Raw genomic sequence first — 19727 nt, forward strand, 5'->3', positions numbered from 1 at the left:
AATTAACTTCTTAACCCTCCCCTCCCCTCACATCATCCATTTCAACAATTGAGCAAAAGGCCGGAGTGATGATTATGACAATGCAGCAATTGTGGCTAACAAATGCTCCAGCAACGATTGCGCAAATGACTGGGATCTTCTTTTCTCCACCAGCCATAATGGTAGCAAAAAGTGATAAAATTTGCATATTTATGCTATTTTTACTTGAGCCATAAAGCATTTCTAGATTTCCTCTTCAACTTTCTCAATTATAATATAAATTCAGAGGTAGGGGAAAGAGGATTGGGAGAGAGAGATGTGGAAGGAGAAGGGTAGGAGGAGAAAGGGGTGGGTGACTAGTGATGGAGGTTGGTAGTGGAGAGAGGGATAATCCAAAATTTTTAGGTGGTGGCGGCGCCGCCTCAGAAGGTTGTAATTGGATCATCGGCCAAAAATAAAAATTAAGGATTAAATTGATGACTCTAAAAAAAAAATTTAGAAACGGAATTGGCCATTTTTCCTTATTTTAATCATCATCATCATTTTGCCTTTCCCGATCCTTCACTACTATTACACGACTTGTGTTGTAATTCGAAAGATATTTTCTTGCTCTTTTGTAAGCAATGAGCTCTGCTGTTTGCCTGATGATGAATTAAATGAAGCAAAGAAGGGGGACCGTTTGGAAGGTGTTATGATGTGTCTCTCTCAATTGTACGTGTCCCTAGGCCTAGGGGACCCCCTACCCCAGCTGTGTTTTTTGGTTTTTCCTTATTTTTGACGTGTTCCCAATCACGATTTCTTTTATTTAGATTAGATATATAATGAAGTGCTCTAAAAACTTCTATCATCTGCTTCAACAAGCTCATAAACATTATCATGATTAGATATATGATATATATGTAAAATTTGAATTTCAAATTCAAATTTAGATTATTTTTCATGCATCTAAGAATGAAATTATATATATTGGCAGTCAGTGTATTGAAAATTAATTCTATAAATATTTCAAAATTTGACGGGAGGAAGAAATCTTAATCTGGTAAAAGTCCACAGCGCTCATTTTCAAATTGATGGGGGAAGAAATCTTTATTGTTACGCGAACCCAACACTGAACAAGTATCCATGAGTCCACAAGCGATATCAACGAAGCAGTCAACGGGAGAAACCCAATCAGTAGCCCGACACAAGTGGCAGTACAATAATGTGTAGCAAGCCCAAATTTTTACTTCAAACAGAAATTGAAAGCCCAATAGCACATAATGCGTTGAGCGGTCTTTCAGAATCTTTTCATTTTCAGAGCCTTCTTGCTCTTTCTCCTCGATTTCTTGGTTAGCCACCACCTCACCAGGGTTTTAGGTCTCCCCTCCTCTCGTGTTTCTTTGCTCTCTTATAAACGTTAATAAAACCTCACCACCACCACCACCACCGCCGCCATGTATTGCACTGGTGAACCAGTTGCTGCTAAATTAAACCTGGGTCACCAGGCCCTCATCCCCTCAGTCCCTCACCGCCGTCCGCTCTTCTCAAGACCCATCTCTTCTCTCTCCTTCATAGCCCCACCTCCATCTCAAACCGCATCTTTCAAATTCACCCCCATCACAGCTTCCTCCTCGTCCTCATCTGAATTCCCTTCTTCAAACTCCTCTGACAATGAAAACCCTAAGCCCCGTCTCTTTAACAAACCCCTAAACCCCCTGCAAAACCTTAACCCTTATTTTTCCCAAACCCTCGCCACATTCCCGTCCACTTTCATCAAAACCACCCTCATTGCAGCCACAGCGGCTGCTGCGATCTTCTTTTCGAGGTTCCATTTCTTTAATGTCAAACCAGCCTTCGCCTCCTCTGCTGGGGCAGCTGCCGCTGCTGTTGAAGCTGCCTCAAAGGACACCCTTGATGAGGCAGAAAGGGAAAAAGCCATTGAAGAGCACTTGCTTTCCCACTCGAATGACGTCGAAGCCCTCCGAAATTTAATGGAAATTCGAATTAAAAACCGGAAAATGCTAGAGGCCATTATGATTGTGGAGAAATTGATAGAACTGGAGCCGAATGAAGTGGAGTGGCCGTTGATGAAGTCTCATTTGCACGTTTACAGTGGTGAGCTTGAATTTGCAAAAAATGGGTTCAGCGGGATCATATCAAAAGACCCTTTTCGAGTGGAGGCGTACCACGGCCTTGTAATGGCTGCATCCCAGGATGATTCGACGGAGGAATTGAAGGATATTGAGAGGAAGATTGAGGATGCAATGAAGCTGTGTAAGAAAGAAAATAAGAAGAGTGATTTGAGAGATTTTAAGCTTTTACTGGCCCAAATTCGGGTGATCGAAGGGAAGTATGACGATGCACTGAAATTTTATCAGGAATTAGTTAGGGAGGAGCCAAGGGATTTTAGGCCGTATTTATGTCAAGGGATAATATACACTCTGTTGAGGAAGAAGGATGAGGCCGAGAAGAGTTTTGAGAAGTATCGTAGGTTGGTACCAAGGGGGCATCCTTATGCGAGGTATTTCGAGGACAATATGATTGCAACAAAGGTTTTTGCGCAAAAGGTGGAGAATGACAGGGTTCGCTCAAGGAGTTGAGGATGTTTGTCAGGTGTCCGTGTCAAGAACGGCTTTCGATTTTCTGGTGGGGAGTTGCGATACACTAAGGTTTTTGTTTGCTTTGCTATGTTTCTACAATATGGTATTTTGGACATTGAGGTGGTATATTTTATTTTTTTCCCCCTTTTTCCATTTCTTCTTTTGTAGGCTGTTATGTGGAGTTGTACTTACTGTGGTTAAATGGAGGTGACATAGGGTGGGGAGATTTTGTGGTAGTGGCAATGAAAGTAGTGGCCGTGGGCTCTCTAATTATTTGGAATGGTATTCTCGACGACTGCTTTAGTCAATGAAGAAAGAATACAGAAAGCATCCTGTTTTATGTTTTTGGAGCGCTCTTCATGGTGCTGTATTTATGCAATAAGATACCCATAAGTCTGCATCTCGTGTTAACCTGAACTCTGTGGTTGGTTAGAAATATGCTTCAGCAAAATCCTAATCAACGTAGGAATGTAGTCTTGACAAGCATTCCTGTCAAAAGATTGAAATGTTTAATTCTTCAAGTCCTGAAGTTTATTGTCTGTCACTTACATCGAGCCTATCTTTAATGTTAGTGGCCTAGCAGTATGAAGTATGCTTTGTGAAACTCTGCCGGTTATAGTATCACTTCTGCTGCCAACGATCTTTGCGCCGTGGCAAAATGCATGCCGTCCTATGGAGTTTTGGGGCCAGATTTCTGAGTGAAGTCATGACATTTCGTGTTAGGATTCTTATGGTTTTTTGTTTTGGTAGGCTAGAAGGGAAGTATTAGCTAATTGTTGGTACTTTAGATTTGAACCTGATGGTTATCAGTGGTTTTGCTTTGCTTTAATGTTCACTTAGAAGTAAAAAGCAGTATTGACTGGACAACTTAATCCAGTTTTCAATTTTGTCTTGCTTTTCTCACTGATACAATCAAACCGAATGAGGTTTAAGTATTGATGATCGGTCTAATACCCCTACATATGCTGTTTCTTGCTGCACCAACCAAAGATTTCTCAGCCCTGTTCTAGGATGTAATGTACTTCAAGCTTGTAATCCCAAGGATTATGTATTCTGATGGAGATCCTGATGTGGAAATTAGATACATTTTTTTTTTTGGGGTGCCAGGCTACCAGCTACCCGACATCTTATCCTGCATCCAACTTCAGCTGCACAGTGCAAACTGTAAACTACAAATGATGTGGGTGTGGGTGCAAGTTAACTTCCTTCTCTCTAACCTGTTAGAACTTAGAAGAAAGAGTTTTTTGGGGAGGGGGGGGGGGGGTTTCAATGGGGATCTGATGACTCCGCAAGGCTTTGGCAACTTTCTAGGCTTCAGTTTTGCAAGACCCACCCGATTGAGTTAGGAATATTTTGTCGGAATGGATATGTTTGTTGTATTGCATCTAACCCAAATTTCCAGTTCCAGAAACAACCGGCGCCGCGCCCCCTCCTACCTATAGCTACTAGGACTAATTGAGAATTTGGACACCGGATTTCTTTGGTCTTATCTCGGGAGCATTTGGAACCGCTAAACGCTGGGACTATAGACGATTGGACCCAGAAATTGTTGCCGGGCCTTTTCCCCGTCCGATGAAAACAGCGACGCATCAAATCTAACGACCGCATATGGTTTGGGGTCCCTCCTTCCTTGGGTTGTCCCTCCTTCAAGATGGTGACAGTGCCTTATTTGCTGTGGTTATGCAGTGCTGATTACAGATTGTTACACTACTATTGATTGAAGAATTGCCACGACGGTTAGTAGTATTGAATGGACGTCGAGTTGGGAGTTATAGAAATAATAACAGCAACTTTTGTAGGAATTGTGAGGTCCTCCTTTTATGGCAAATGAATGAATGATTGAATGAATAACATGGGCAGTCGTCAATGAAGCTGATTCCTCGCCTGAATTTGGTGGTGCAAAGGGCTGCTGCCTGCTCCATCTTCAATGCCCTATGACCCATCCAGACTTGGGCTGCGTCGCGTTTGGACCTATTTTACCAGAAGCGATGGAATCTCCCTCGAAAGCATACAACTCCAGAATCAACCCTTCGTTCACTTTAGCCATTTCTTAAATCTTTCCATCTTGCGTTGCAATTAATAATATGTCCCCCTTAAATCTTGACCCACAAGCAAGTGTGTCGATCTATTGCTGAAGTTCAAGCTCTTTAATGTACTAGAAATTTTGAGGCCATGTACTTTAAGCCCGCTCTGCTTTTTTTTTATTATTAATATACGGTATCAACATAATGTGCGTCTTTGGATAGGAGATTATTTGGGCTAATTTTTTTTTTAAAAAAAAATACTATAGCATGATATGATGTATGCAAAATAAAAAGATGATTGAAAACTGTATTGATGATGCGAGTAAGTAAGTCAGTGCGTGTGTAAATAAGGTGTAATCCAAACAAACTCAAGACGTTATGTACTTTAATTTATGTTTTTTTTTTACTTTTATTTTTTAAAAAAAAATTTGTTGGCAATACGACTCTAGTCTCGCTCCAAAACGAGCATGTCTAAATAACCAAACTATTTCTTTTCCTTTTTTTTTTCCACGCTTTTGTTTTCTGTATGCCACGAAGACTTGGTCCGTTTTGGTGGGAATATATTATATTAGTGCAGAAAGTCTTTTCTGTTTCCCATTAAGAAATAGAAAAGCTCGGAAATTCTTTACATTGGCATGCCTATTGTTTACTTAACAAATTATTATAATCGGCAATTATGCATTGTGTTTAACCCTCCAAATGGTGTGCCTTGACTTTAACACCCTATTCTATCTCCTAACCTAATCATTCATGGCCTTGCAAAGGCAATGATTGTCGGTTGGGGCCTACAAAACCGCTTCAATTAAGGGAATTGCTTTATCATTATCTTTGTTAATTTATGCGGTTAAACAGCGAAAAACAATTTCCCTTTTTTTTTTTTTTGGGTTCTTACCTCTTGAAGATCAATAGTGATGAGGCATGCTCAATTTGACTGAACGTTAATGGACAAAAAACCAATAACAAACGAGGCTACATTGTTTGTAGGTGAATAGGCTTTATAGTTTCTAGACTTGCCACTCTATTGGTTCTGGAAGTTTTTTTGTCGAGTTTAGGTCTTGGTGCATGAAATTTTTGCCATAGATCCGCTGACAGCGAAAGAGATGATGCAAATTTTTTTTTTTATTGGATAGTACCATCGAAGAAAGTCTTCCATGTCGAGAAAGAAAGCACCATGCATTTGTCCTGACCTGAAGCAACCGGCCCTTGTCGCGTCACCCTGAATACCAACTAATCTGCTTCGATCTTCTATACTACTTCTACTACTATACATTAAGGGGGCGTTTGGTTCGCAGCTTGGAATCGGATTCGGATTTGGAATCGGATATCCTGGGTTTGGAATGAGACCTTTCATTCCAATACATCTGTTTGGTTCAAGTATCTGAAATGGGTATCATTACTATACTTGATGTTTGGTTCGTTGGTTCTTTCGGAATGGAATCTAATAAATTTCCAATTTTAACCTTACCTGTAAAATTGACAATAAACCTTGTCTTAGAGTTTCAAAAGAAAAATTACATAAATCTTATTAATAATCTTGTCATATGTTGGGGAGAGTTATGCAGGTTTTTGTATTTTTAAGGGTAAACAACAAAAAATCCCCCTGTGGTTAAGCAATCATACATAAAAACCCCCTGTGGTTTCATATCATACCAGTCGATACCCCGTGGTTTGAATTAACCTGAAAAGTGGACGAAAATCGTCAAAACAGACGGAGCTGAGTGAATAGACGAAAATAAGGGGGAAACCCGCAAGCGGGTTTCAGGCAGGCTATTTAACAAATTACTTAAAAAAAAAAAAAAATTTTACATGCAAGCTGCGTTGAGTTGCACATGCCCATCGGAGGGCCCTAGGATGCCCAGCAAACCTCCCCTCTCATCCTCACCCTTCAGGTGAGGGTTTGAGAGTATGTGTTTGATATAAATAGAACAGAAACGCAGCTTTTAGTCATTTTACATAAGGGGGAAACCCGCAAGCGGGTTTCAGGCTATTTAACAAATTTATAATATTCCACGGTCTGCACTTCTAATCTTGCACCAATATGAAGTAGGTGGGTTTCAAGTGATAACTCAACTCACAAAATCAATGGTTTGAGTAACGCCTAAATTCCAATTCGATTTGCGAGTGGGGAACCTTTGGTGATATGATGCAGATCCGTACTTCATCCTATTGATACAAATCTGATGCTTATTGGTTTTGGATTCTTTTGCATTTTTTGGGTTGCATTTGAGATCAGCATTCAAGAAGATGATGGAATAAACTATGATTTTCATTTTGACCCCACAAAGTCAATAGCGGAAGACAAAACAAAAAAGAGCCAGAACCCACAAAAAAGAAGCACTAAAGCTCAAGAATCATGAAGATCTGCTAACTGCTAATATCAGAAGAGAAAACAAAATAAGAAAAGTGTGCAGATTTGCCGGACCGTACAGAAAGCATAGTACGTACTGCTCCCAAGAGCAAAAAATCTAAAGAAACTAGAGATACAAACCTTTTAAGGAGCAATCTACAAGGGAAATGGAAGATTGAGAATCAGCAGAAGAAGATCCACTATTGCACAAATTATTCTTGTTTATGGACTTGGAGAATAGAGAACTTGGAACAAGAAAACAAACAGAAGAAAACTTGCGTACCTCTCTAGTAGCACAGATGTGGTTTTCATTCGTTTTTTTTTTCTTCCCACGGCAAAAGCTCCAGCTTGTCGTGTTTTTAAGGGGTAATTAGGGCAGAGAATTGGGGGGAGAAAGGCGACGGAAATAATGAAAAAGAGAGGAAGAAGAGGGACCGGGAATAAGATTTGGGTTTTGGACAAAACCCACGAACTTAGTCAGGAATGGAGAAATGACATATTTTTAGATATCATTCCAATATTTCAATTCCAATACCAGTAAACCAAACATGAGTTATGGGGTTTATTCCATAACCCCATTCCGATACCCTCTTACCAAACGCCCCCTAATTAATCTGCCTTCTTTCCATAGAGGCACAGTGAAAGCAGGTGATAGACGTCGCGTGTGTCTCTACATATATATATATTTTATGATACGGTAGGATTGTATTACTAAGACAAAAGTGTGTACGAGCGAGCAAAGGATCGAATTTTACAATAATGTGCCGTTAGCATGACGGATTGGAATTAATCCATTCCTCGTCTTGATGAATGCTCAAAGCTTAAACACTAAATTGAAAACTTAGGTCATTCCTGTTAATCATTCCTAGGCAAAATGAGCATTTGTAAAACATAATGCTCAGTTTCTTGGATGATAGACGTAGTAGAATCAGTACTTTGTTAAATTTAGAGTGTGTTTGGATTGCATAGTTTTGAAATAAAATAATTTATTTCACAAATTTCAATCACATTTTTATCTCACATACATTACATCACATCACATCACAAAAAGTGCTACAGTAATTATTTCAAATAAATCATCCAAACAAACTCTAGCATCATTCATCTGGCTATCTTAGAATTACTTTTCTACAGCTGACAAATGGCACTAGAAAAATGAGATTTATAAGTGAAGAATATTAATTTGATAAGAAAAGAAAGAAGACTCTTCAAAAACTTTGAACAAGTCTTTAATTGTTTGGACAGCTATTTTGTAAGAAAATTTTTTTTGCATCTTTTCATAAATACTTATTTTTTAAAATGTTTTTAATCACTTTTTTACTTCACACGCGTCACGTCCTAAAAAATATTACGATATATTTTCCTAAAAAGTTGCAAACATATACTATTTGAAGTTAGGGCAATTTTAGAAATTCTCGAGAAGAAACCTTAATAATGAGGAAGCATATAATTGGCGTTAGGACATTGGGAGGTCTAAGTCTAACAAGAGAGCTCACCATTCACGACTGGTAGCATTTGCTTGTTATGCGGTAAATGTGGAGACAGCAGAATCAAACGATTCTGCCAATGTTTGGAGCATGGCTTTCATTTTGTTTCGGGTCCACAAAAAATTTTGGTTTTTGCTAGTTGCTGTGATCGGACGCTGAAATTCAGAACCTCGCATGCATTCACCTTTGGCTTCGACAAGCGATAGCGTGCGTGGAAAAAGAATGTACGAGTAGTTGTTAGTATAATAAATCTTTGGCGTACAAGTACAAGATTGACCCAATTTTTTTGAAAAAAGAATTAGTTTAGAGGTTGATTATGTAATTAAGATTGTGGCTTTACGTGGTAAACTTGAACAATCGATTCGCAATAATATTTTGGTAGCAGCAGCAGTACAATAATTCAACTGATATAAAATCATCCAAATATATAGAAGTTGTCCTGTTTCAGAAGCCTTATTGCGACCGACAAAACCAAATTTCCACTGGTACTACTACTTGGTAAATGGCAAGTGCTATTGGGGTAGGAAAATGGCAAGGTGAAATTTCACATAGATTTTGTAGGGTCCATGACACGTTTTTCCCTTTAAGTTTACGGGAGGGGTTTTGGTCACCCGTCAGTCAATCGGAACGATGTCGCCCTCGCCAGCCCAGCGGACAAAAATTTTTTGTTTTTTTCTTTTTTCTGAAACGGAAATAAACACACACACACAACTAATTAAATCACACACAGGACAGGAGTAAACGAAAAATCGGCCAGCGGACAAATTTGCATCTGCAGATTCTAATCCACGTCCGTATCAACGAGATCACCATTGGCCACAACAATAATCAACCATCTAATCTAATCTAATCAAAGCAATAATGTAGTACAAATGTTTGTCATACTATTAGGCCCGACTCACCATCAAGATAAAAAATGGACAGCACGTAGTTGTCCATTTATCAAAGCTCCCCCCTCCCAAGAAGTAATAATTGATAAAAACCCAAAAAAAAAAAAGAGAAAACTCGCATTTTTTTGTTATTTTTTCATCTCATATATATATATATATAAATATATTGTAAACTAAATAATGCATGCAGCAAATTTTTTCTAAGAGCACTTTGGGTGACAGTCATCCAAATGAAGCCCATGGAAGGTCCCAAATTGTCATACGTAACCTAATAATTAACTATAAATTCCACATCATCGAAGGCTCATTGTTGACAGTAATAAATGTAGAAAATATGCACGGAGTGCAACCCGGTCAAATGTTTTCTTTAAAAGTACCCACTGCCAGATTAGATATAGGCGGCACTAAACCATAGGGTTTTGACAAATTGCCACAGCTACTTTTCCTCTGTTGACTTCAGTATCATAAATTGTGACCTCTGTTTTTCCTTTGTCCATAGATTATTATATTGTTGATTTCACTACCATAAACTAAAGCCTTCCAAACCATCACAACTTAATTTTACGTTTTGATATACTGGGAATTGTGAAATCTTTGGGCAACTTCATGGAGATTTTACCACTTCACTTGTATCTTCATGCATGAAATGCGTATGAGTGCGTCCGTCTCGAATTACGATTAACTAAGTTTTAAATATTTATCTAACTCAAATGAAGTTGAAAGTTACTCAAGTTACCATAAAATACCTCAACTTTATAGTTATTAAGCAATAAACGTCGTGAAATCTTAAGCAAAGTTTGCATCTTGATGAAATAAGGTACGGGGTGAGTAGCTCATAAATCATTTTGTTCGAGGATCCTTTTGTTTTTTTCCTTTTTTTCAAAACGGTAACATTTTATTAATTAATCATATGTCCGAGTACATAATTAGAGCAACTGCTGCCGGTTTGTTTGGATTGACTTTTATTTCTCCAAATATATTTGTTTACATCATTATTACAATTTTCAATACACCTTTTTATCTTTCCAATTACCTTTTCATCTCACATACATCACATCACAAAAAATGCTACAGTAAAAATATCTCAAATAACTTACAATCCAAACAAACCCTTCTGCTTGAGCTTAACTCCAGCAGCCATACTGGGAAGTCTCGCTTCCATTCAGGTATATCTATCAAACTTATAGTAAACTTTGCTAATTTAGAACTTGTTCATCTATGATTTTTGCATGCATTGAATACTTTAGTTAAAATCAATCGTATTCAAACTAGATCTTGATCCACATGCTAGATCTTTTGCCAAAAGCGGGGAAAATAATAATCTTTGGTCATTTAAAAAAAAAAAATTTTTTTTTTTTGGCCTTTTCCTTTAACAAACCAAAATCTCATGGCTAAAATTTGTCTTTCACGGGATTATATAATAATCTTTTAGAAAGGAGGCGCGTTCTTTTATTTGTTCCTGGCCAGGGTTTGACCACACTTAACTTAAGCGGGACAAACAAAATTAATTAGTAACAGGAGGACTTCTTCATTCGCTCCAATTGTCTTTACCGTACTTAACAGCTTCGAGCAAAAATTTTTTGTCATGTCTTCTTCTTATCTTAGAAGAAAACACAGGGAAGCTAACATTTTGGAAGGTCTATAAAACTTCAAACTGACCTGCAATTTGCTGCCCGAATATGCAGTAAACAGACATTAGGCTTGGGAAAAAAAGCTGCAGTGGACGTTTGGAATTTTTATGCTCTATATCGAAGAAAAATGCTACAGTCCCTGGAATCCTGTGAGTAGTTAGTTCTAACACGCGCACACAGTCGATCGATGTGTTTGCGACCAACAAAAGATTCTAAACTGAACTAATGAATTCAATATCTTGACTCTTGAGTTGAGGAAACATAACAAATCAACCACTCAATTGAACGGAATATTTGAAGAATAAAAAATGAAAAAAAGGAGAGAAAATCACACCTTCTCTTTAGTGATGGAAATCTACAATCAACTACAGGATCATTGTGTTCAATAATATAAACATAAAAAAAATCTTATAGCAAGAGAAGTTTTTATCGAAATGGAGGAGATGGAGGCAAAAGTTTAGGATTATTCATTTATAGTTAAGTCAAGAAACCACGGGATTAACTCAATTATCAGGAGAGAACTCTTGCAGTTCTTCCAATCATTTGGTTTAGGGTTCGAATCTTGAATCTACGTGTGACAGTTGAAGGTGGAAAAAGAGCGAAGAGAGGCAGAAGGTCAAGAGAAAAAAAAAGTTAAGGCAAGGCAGTAAATGTGATATATTAGTTTCTGTATGGTAGGTATTAAGAGTGGCATTTGTATGACATACGCAATAATTAAACAGTTAATTAGAGGGTTAAAAAAGAAATATGAAGTGAAACTGAATTGTGAGGATAAAAAAGAAATAATATAAAGTGAAATTGTAAAGCTTTATAAATTCAACTACTACTACTACCATATTAAAAATGTTGCAGCGAAAATCTTTATGCAAATTTGATATTTTCACTTGAGAACTGTCCCCAATCCTCCCAAGTCCAAACATTGGCGTTTAAGTTCCACAAAAAAAAAAAAAAAGAAAAAGCTTTGGACTTTAAGCTACTCAAATCCCAAAGAGAAATAGAGCAGGACATTACGTGGCACAGCCCAAACCCTCCAACTTGACAGAGGGCACTCACCTAGTTTTTTTTTTTTTTTTCCCAGTCTTTTAATGGTCCCCACCACAGCACCCGCCGATATAGGGGCAGCCGTGGCCCGTTAGGCCGTCCCGTATTTTCATTTCAGTACTCGTGAGTCGGAGCCCTCTCATCACAGAACAGAAGAAGTCTTCCAACCCATTTTCCCTCGCGTCCCACCCCACCCCCCGGAATTTGCCATTTTCAAACTCCAATTCAAATAAACACCACACCACTCCCCCCATTTTCCTCCACCCCACCGCCCCCCAGTACCAGAAACGCTCCCAACAAACACAGATGCGATGCACACTACTACTGCTGCTGTTGTTGGTGTAGGTATAGATGTTTTCCCCTTCCAGCACAACTAACTACTGCTACTAACTACACTGAAGGAAAAAAAAAAAAGAAAAGAAAAGAGAGAGGATACCGATCATCATCAACAACAAAACACAAGTTGTTGGGTGGCTGAATTGAGAGGGGGACCGCGGCTCTCATTAATGCCGTCCCCTCACCTTTGCCCTCTCATTCTTCCAAAGTGAGTCATCTCTCTCTCTCTCTCTCTCTATCTGTATGTATATGTGTGTGTGTGTTCTTTGCTCTGGTTTCTCTCTCAAAAATGAAGATTAGTGAGAGAGGGGAGAGGCTAATCATCTGCGCGTTTTAGCTTGTGTAGGTGTTTGAATTTTGAAAAAAAGCAGCCGTTATGTTCAAGGAAAAGCCACTGCTAGCATACAGCTGGATAGCTAGGGTTTAAGGTTGGGCTTGCTGCTGCTCGTCCTCCTTGCGGTGGTAACTGTTGGTGTTGATGATGACGACGACTACGGTGATGGATTTCGAGGCGGTGCTCTCGTGCTTTTTTCCGAGATTTCCGATCTAAGATTTCTCTTGTCGGAATCTTCCGTCTTTCTTTTCTTTCTTCTCTCTCTCTTTTTTCCCTCTTTCCTTTTATTTTCTTCTTGTCTCCCTTTCTTTCTTTTTTGTCTGTGGCTTGCATTTTGAATATGGAGACAACTCGACATAAGAGGTCCAAAAGTGCTACAGCTATTCAAGGTTTATTCTCGCTCTCTCTCTAAAGTCTACGTTTGATATTCATGTAGATAAAATGTATACTTATTAAAAAGACATAGGCATTTTTTAAGAAAACTCAAAAAAGAGGAAAACACACACACACACACACTCTTCAATGTGTGATCATCTCAATCTTGTTTGGAGTTAAAAAGGCTCATAAAGGAAAGAAAGCGGGCATATATGTTTCAAAGTGTTGATTTTTTCTCTCTCTCTTTTTTCAATTAGTATGCTTCAAATTGACAGATTATTTGAAAAAGAATGAGCAGCACAACTTGTTTTCAATCAAATTCAAAAACACCGAGCTGTGGTTGGAAAAAAGCCCGATGAAGATGAGTTGAACTACACAAATTCTGACGTAAAAGTGATTCAATTTTCTCAAAATTTTTTTGTTTAGACTTTTTTTTTAAAATTTTAATTTCTTAAATACAATTTTCGTACTCCAGGTTTTCCCGTAAGGTTATAACAGTGTATCTTTTTTCTATTTCCGTTTTTTCGCTCCCTCAACAAATTTTTTTTTCCATTAAATTTTGTTGATTTTTTGTGATTCGAGGTGTCAATGTATAAAAGTTCGTCAGCAAAATCTCCATCACTAATTTTTAAAAGGTTGTCTTATTACATATTTGCCTTCTACGTCCTCCCTTTCTCAAAATTTTGGGGACTAGAGTTCATAAAAAGAGGTTGGGGTGAGAATTGCCTCTGCTCGTGCTTTTTTGAAGCTAGTCTTGCTTGTGAAGTAGGAGCTTTTCTGTAGTGGTCTCGGCATAATTTTGCTCTGTTCTTTATGAAATTCTATGGTTATAATGAGTTATGATTGCTGGGCCTTTGTCTCCTACACATTCATTGCCACCTACTTTTTGTGTTTTATACTTTAAATTTCTTTCTTACCCATTCAATTCTTCTTTCTATTGTCATGTTTTCTTATTCTCGATCTATTGATCTGCATTCCCTGATTGTTTTACTTACATCGGAGTGTACATTACTTCTTTGCTCTTGTTCTTGAAAAGAAAAGCAGAAAGTTCTAAAGAAGGACTATCTTCTGTATGTGCTATAAAGTTTGCGTGTATGTCAGTTTTGATATTGTTTTAATTCATATCCAGGAAATTATCAGGTTCACAGACACAAAGCTGTTCCAAAACCCATTGCCGATTCTCGTTTGCGTAGTGGTGGAATCACTAAGGAAGATTCGGTGAGCGACAAATTATGACAACATGCTCAACTTAACTTACTTTCCCAGATTGTGATCATTGGATATACGTATTGTAGTGTTAGATACATTAACTATGGGTTTCTTACATATTATTTCTTAACACATAAAAGCATTTAAACTTGGTAATTTCAGTCGACACTTGAGTCTGGACAGAACTCTTTCAAACGAGGTAGTGGCGCACCAATAAAGAAGCTACTGGCAGAAGAAATGGCAAAAGAAAGCGAAAACAGGAGACGGTCACCTAATGTCATCGCAAGATTGATGGGTCTTGATGGACTGCCATCCCCGCAGTATAAACAACAAAAAAGGTTGTCGGAGAAGCATCAACAGCGGAATGCCTCAGTAGGCATCAATCAGAATGAGCAACCACATGAGAGTCGATCAAGTAAGATGAGCCCAGTTGATCAGCAAGATTTCAAAGATGTGTATGAAGATATGGAAGCATCACATGTCACAAATCACCGCTATTCATCGAGATGGAGTGCGAATTCCAGGTTTGCCATGCCTGAGATAGCACACAAACAACAGAAGTTTATGGATGCAAAACATTGTTCAAATAATGAAAAGCTTCAGCTTTCTAAAGAGTTTGATGATACTCTTGAGATCCTTGACTCAAGCAAGGACTTGCTGCTGAAATATCTTGAGCAGCCACATCCGGTGCACTTAAAGCAGTTGCATGATATGAAAATCGACCCTTACAGCTCTTTGTATGGTCCTGTGGCATCCTCGGAGCTATTGAGTTCTGCTGAGTATGAATGCAAGGGCAAAACCTGGAAATCAGCTAGAGATGGATTGTGTAAACGTGACACTAGTTCTCGCCAGAAACGTGAGGATGGTCTTCTACTTCATTTGCACAACCATCATGGTCCATACCATTCTTGTAAGACCGAAAAGAGTCAGTTAAATGTCAAGAATGAGACAGAGATACTTCCAACGAGAATTGTTGTTTTGAAGCCAAACTTAATAAAGAGGGCTAATGCTGTTACATCTGTTTCCTCACCGGAGTCCTCATGCACTCATATGGCATCATTGAAGAATCATTTACAACCTAGGGGTTCTTATTCTGAGGAAATGTTGTCATGCAAAAGGAAAAATTCCTCCAGTGAAGCAAGCTTCTTGAACACTAAGTCAAGGGAAGATAGAAAGATTGCCAAGGATATCACAAGACAAATGGCAGAGCATTTTAAATTGTCAGGTGGACTTAGAGGATATGCGGGAGATGAGAGTTCATATGATGCGTATGAAAGTGACTCTTCCAGTGCTTCAGAGGTGGTGACTCTGTCTTCCAGAAATTCGTTTGATGCCAATGACAGGATCAAATATTCATCATCTGGTCCATATGAATCCGTGGTAAGTAGAGAAGCGAAAAAGAGATTGTCTGAGAGGTGGAAGATGACTCACAAGTCTCGTAGTTTTGCACCAATTGCTAAGGGTAGCACACTAGGTGAAATGCTTGCTGTACCCGAGAGGGAAACTGTGCAGGAGTTTAATGCTGCAATCTGTCTGGATGGAGCCAGTGAAGGATTTGCTGGCAGTAGTGATAGTTCTGGCTGGGGTGGTCCTTTAGGTATCAGCAGTAGGGATGGTTGGAATGATGGATGCATCAGACATTCGTCTAGATCAAGATCTCTTCCTCCTTCCCCAGTTGCAAGCAGAATATATAGAACAAATGGAAGGCATGAACCTCTTTTGAGTGATATGGTAAAGAACGAGAAACTATACAGGGATAGAATTAAAGAAAGGAAGAGAAATCCTAGTAAAAAGGACAAAACCTCAGCCAAAGATGTTCAATCAAGTATTAGGACATCTCTCGCCTGTTATAGCAAAGGTAATGACAGTGGCTTGTCACCAAATATGAGTTCCAACCTGATTCAATCAGACATCGGTGCTTGTAAAGAGGATCCCTATGAAAAACACTTGATACATTGCCAGACACCTGATACTGCTGATTCCCTTAGAAAATTTGTCGGTGATGAACTGACAAATACAAAACCTGGGAGCTTAAGCTTGTCGTCCTTGGACTCCTCTCTCAATGTGCAACCTGAGCCTACTGATTTTACAAAAGAAAATGATGATTCTGCTGCTTGTGACCAAGAAGATGCAAATCTACAGGTCTGCATGATAGCTTTCTAATCAATTTCCTTGAGTTCTTTATTTTAAATGCTATACCATATTGGCACACTTTCTATGTTGCCTGCAAGATGTAAACTGCATTGCCCTAGTTGCTAATCTTTTATTATTTTACTTCCATAAATAACTGCATTTGTTGGAAATGTGAGGCAAATAGATTATTCCACTTCTATTTCCCGAAAATATTTGGTTCCTTTTTATTTGCAATGGATTGTTCATCTCTGACTGGTGCATAGTAAACTGCAGATGATTACATAATTCACATGTTGCTGGCTGTCTTGATGCCCTCACTGTTGGTTGGTGGTAATTGGTCGAAAAACATGCTTAGCCCCTCGCAAAAAGGGAGCGTAAATACCCATGTGACTGAGAAAATCTGCTAATGAGATATTTACTGCAACGAACCTTATGAATATTCATTACATGGAAATCGGAGAGTCATTAAAATTTTTTCTGCTTTAAATACATTGGCAAATGATATTTTTAATTTGTGGTTTCATTTTGCATTGTCTCGATTTCATAAATGTGCTCCTCTCAATTACTATTTTCCTTGCATTTGAAGACTAACAAAGAAGGTTAATCATTGCATCTATGGATGAAAAAGCATGGTTGTTTAACATTTGAATCAGTAGCTTTTCATGCATTTTCTACTTAAATAAAAGTCTTCTTTTTCCCCTTTGGGTAATTAAATATAAGCACACCTTTTCTTGTGATAATAGGTGGTATCTTGGAGTTTATGAACTGGATCAAGCTTCTCCAGTTCTCTATATTTCCTTGGTAGTATTAATTTGAAAGTCAAGTGCATTAAGAACTACATACACGAATTCTTTTCAACTTTGGTGTTCTCTTTGGGATTTTACTCCCACTTTTAGCTTATTTTAAAGCTGAGAATGAATCTAAAATCTACCTTTACTGATACCTTCTCTTTGGACGAGTTTGAAGACGATGATACATTCACTTCTTTAAAGGGTCTTTTTGTAGAAATCACATTTTTGTATTTACTTATTGTGTTCCATAAATTAAAGGATACTGCATGTGCAGAAGAAACTTTCCTCATATTTAATGTTGTTTCAGGAATCAGTGCTGGGCCAGTCTGAACGAACCTCCTCCTTGAAGTGCCTTGGACCTGAACCAGAATCTTCAGAGAGCTCCAAGGAGGCTGATCATCTTAGTCCAGTTTCAGTTTTGGAGGTTTCTTTTGCGGAGGATTTGTCATCTAGCTCAGACTGCTTTGAGACTGTCAATGCTCAACTCAATGGTAATTAGATGTTTCTGAAACTATGTTTAGTGTCTTATCGACAATCAATGAGTCACTCCATATCGTTTTTAATTGTTAGCAAAAGTTTGTTACATTTGTCTCCCTTCCTTATTTAAAAGTCATGGCAGAGTCATCTGTTGGCCATGGCTACTTGTTATTTGTTCTCAAATTCAGTTCTCTTGTCTGTCTTAAACTGTAAAGTTTGCAGTCAAAAGGTTTTTGATCTTAATCTTGTCCATCCTTTCAGAGTAGCATCCAGTCAGGCTATTCCTCTAGTCTCACAAACATAAAACCGTGCATCATTTAAATAGATCAACATGTTGTGTTGGTTTTTTCTCGTGTCATTGGTATAGCTGTTTGAAAAAACTTAATGAGGTTCTTTGGTCCAAAATCTGCTTCAGAAAAGCAAATCCAGGCTAGTCTACAAATCAAAAGGATTTTTCAGCTTCTTTTGTGATAAAATACAATGATGAAAAGCACACATTAACTGGCATCATACGTCATGCAGTTATGGTTTATTGATAATATTAATTGCTTTTCCATTTTTAATTTCTCTTTATTGCTATTTTTGCTAGTACTCCGAATGCAGCTGCAGCTCCTCAAGATCGAATCAGGCAGTTATGGTGGTGCAACTGTGGTTAGCCCAAGCGAAAAGGATGTCATGCTGCAGCAACCAATAGTGGAATATGAAGAGAAAAGCTTTGTTGGAGGTGACAGTTGGGAGTCTTCATACATAGTTGACACACTTCTCTACTCTGGCCTTGAGGAGTTTGACTCTGATACATCCTTTGCGTCATGGCATTCTCCCGAGTGCCCTTTAGGTCCCTGGGTCTTCACCAATCTTGAGAAGAAGTATGGTGGAAAGACAAGCGATCTGAAGTTTGAAAGGAGGCTATTGTTTGACCGCATCAATTCTGCACTTCTTGAGATTTTCCAGAAGCATGCGGACCAACGTCCTAGGGTGCAGCCAAAAATTATTGGAGCATCAAAATGGCAAACGCATGGGGTCAAAGATTATTTAATTAAGTTGCTAGCTAACCGAGAGCATAATGTGAGAGGAGATAGACCAGAAAATAGGCTGGACAGGGAGATGAATTGGTTAGGATTCAGAGATGATATTGATATGATCGGCAAGGAAATTGAGAAACTGTTGATAGATGACCTAATAGGAGAGGTTTTAGCCTTGTAGAGTTTTGAAGCAAAACTCGTCTAGTTTGACAGCTACAAAGACAGATGACATAGGTGGAATATTTTGTTTAGCAGAATGTTAATAATTTTAAAAAGACGTTACATAAGATCTTTACAATCAATTTTGTTATAGTAGTAGTCCGTTTTTGGGGGCACCTGCATCTGTGCCTGAACCTTTTTGACTCAACTCAAAAAGTAAGTACAGCAGTCCTTCGCATGCCGCAAACTCTCTCTTTCAAGGCCGGCTGCGGCGTGTCTCAAATGGCAATCCTTGCACAACATCGTTCTAGTATTACTTGCCAAGTGTGGCCTCAGTATTCTGCCCGCATTTGGTGCACTAGTTTCCGAACTAGAATGAGGAAGTTAGTGCGTGCTCATATTTGGTCGGATTCACGATGCATGAGAGCCGAGGCATCCACTTGGTTGGAATGCTTATCTGAGTATCTGCGGATTCATTGCAATCCAGTTGTTAAATTCAAACATATAGGGTTTCAGGGTCAGGGTCTATTGCTTTTAATTTTTTTTTTTCAGCAACGGTATAACATATTCCATCCTAATCTATGAAGGGAGGGGGAGCCTAAGGAAGCTTTGAGCTTTTAATTGCGGAGCCATTTCCTGCTCTCCTCTGACCGTCATTCCCTTTGAAGTGTACTTTATTTTCCAGTTTCCAACATGCTTCCACCAAGTATAATCTGTTGTTACAGGACTTTATTACTATAATGCACAAATTCTCGTAATCAAACATTATGTTCTTGTAATTTTCTCAGAGAAGAATCTGTTTTGCTACACTTTAATATGATAACAAAACATTGATTTTCGTATAGACAAAGGGTCTGTGAAATTGCTGATACAATTTGCCTTTGATAGTGTGTCTGGCACATCGGCCAATATT

At 38.5% G+C, this 19727-nt stretch overlaps 2 protein-coding genes across 4 annotated transcripts; both read left to right on the top strand.

The window, feature by feature from the left end:
* The first annotated feature begins 1045 nt into the window (after positions 1 to 1045).
* On the top strand, positions 1046 to 3497 carry LOC113775223 (protein SLOW GREEN 1, chloroplastic). 2 transcript variants are annotated; one of them, XR_003468861.1, is made up of 2 exons: positions 1046 to 2627; positions 2727 to 3497. XR_003468861.1 is itself a non-coding variant. In XM_027320007.1 (2 exons), exon 1 carries the CDS (start codon positions 1413 to 1415, stop codon positions 2556 to 2558), a length of 1146 nt encoding a protein of 381 aa, XP_027175808.1. In that variant the 5' UTR covers positions 1046 to 1412; the 3' UTR covers positions 2559 to 2604; positions 2727 to 3497. The 2 variants fall into 2 exon arrangements, 1 of the variants encoding a protein (XP_027175808.1); XM_027320007.1 differs by having other exon boundaries at positions 1046 to 2604.
* An 8671-nt stretch (positions 3498 to 12168) lies between these two features.
* Positions 12169 to 18957, top strand: LOC113775448. Of its 2 annotated transcripts, none has more exons than XM_027320332.1 (6): positions 12169 to 12522; positions 12652 to 13037; positions 14153 to 14241; positions 14395 to 16374; positions 17464 to 17647; positions 18223 to 18957. In XM_027320332.1, the coding sequence occupies exons 2-6, from the start codon at positions 12989 to 12991 to the stop codon at positions 18834 to 18836; spliced, it is 2916 nt and encodes a 971-aa protein (XP_027176133.1). In that variant the 5' UTR covers positions 12169 to 12522; positions 12652 to 12988; the 3' UTR covers positions 18837 to 18957. The 2 variants fall into 2 exon arrangements, with proteins under 2 accessions (XP_027176133.1, XP_027176134.1); XM_027320333.1 differs by having other exon boundaries at positions 12661 to 13037.
* Positions 18958 to 19727: the final 770 nt, after the last annotated feature.

This window comes from Coffea eugenioides, chromosome 6, assembly GCF_003713205.1.
Source record: "Coffea eugenioides isolate CCC68of chromosome 6, Ceug_1.0, whole genome shotgun sequence".
Taxonomy (NCBI): Eukaryota; Viridiplantae; Streptophyta; class Magnoliopsida; order Gentianales; family Rubiaceae; genus Coffea; species Coffea eugenioides.

Excerpts from the sequence above, each read along its gene's own strand:
- LOC113775223 (XM_027320007.1), top strand. The coding sequence starts at position 1,413 with ATGTATTGCACTGGTGAACCAGTTGCTGCTAAATTAAACCTGGGTCAC.
- LOC113775448 (XM_027320332.1), top strand. The coding sequence starts at position 12,989 with ATGGAGACAACTCGACATAAGAGGTCCAAAAGTGCTACAGCTATTCAA. Across the intron at positions 14,242-14,394 it reads GAATCACTAAGGAAGATTCG|TCGACACTTGAGTCTGGACA; the intron begins GTGAGCGACAAA and ends TGGTAATTTCAG. Across the intron at positions 16,375-17,463 it reads AAGAAGATGCAAATCTACAG|GAATCAGTGCTGGGCCAGTC; the intron begins GTCTGCATGATA and ends ATGTTGTTTCAG.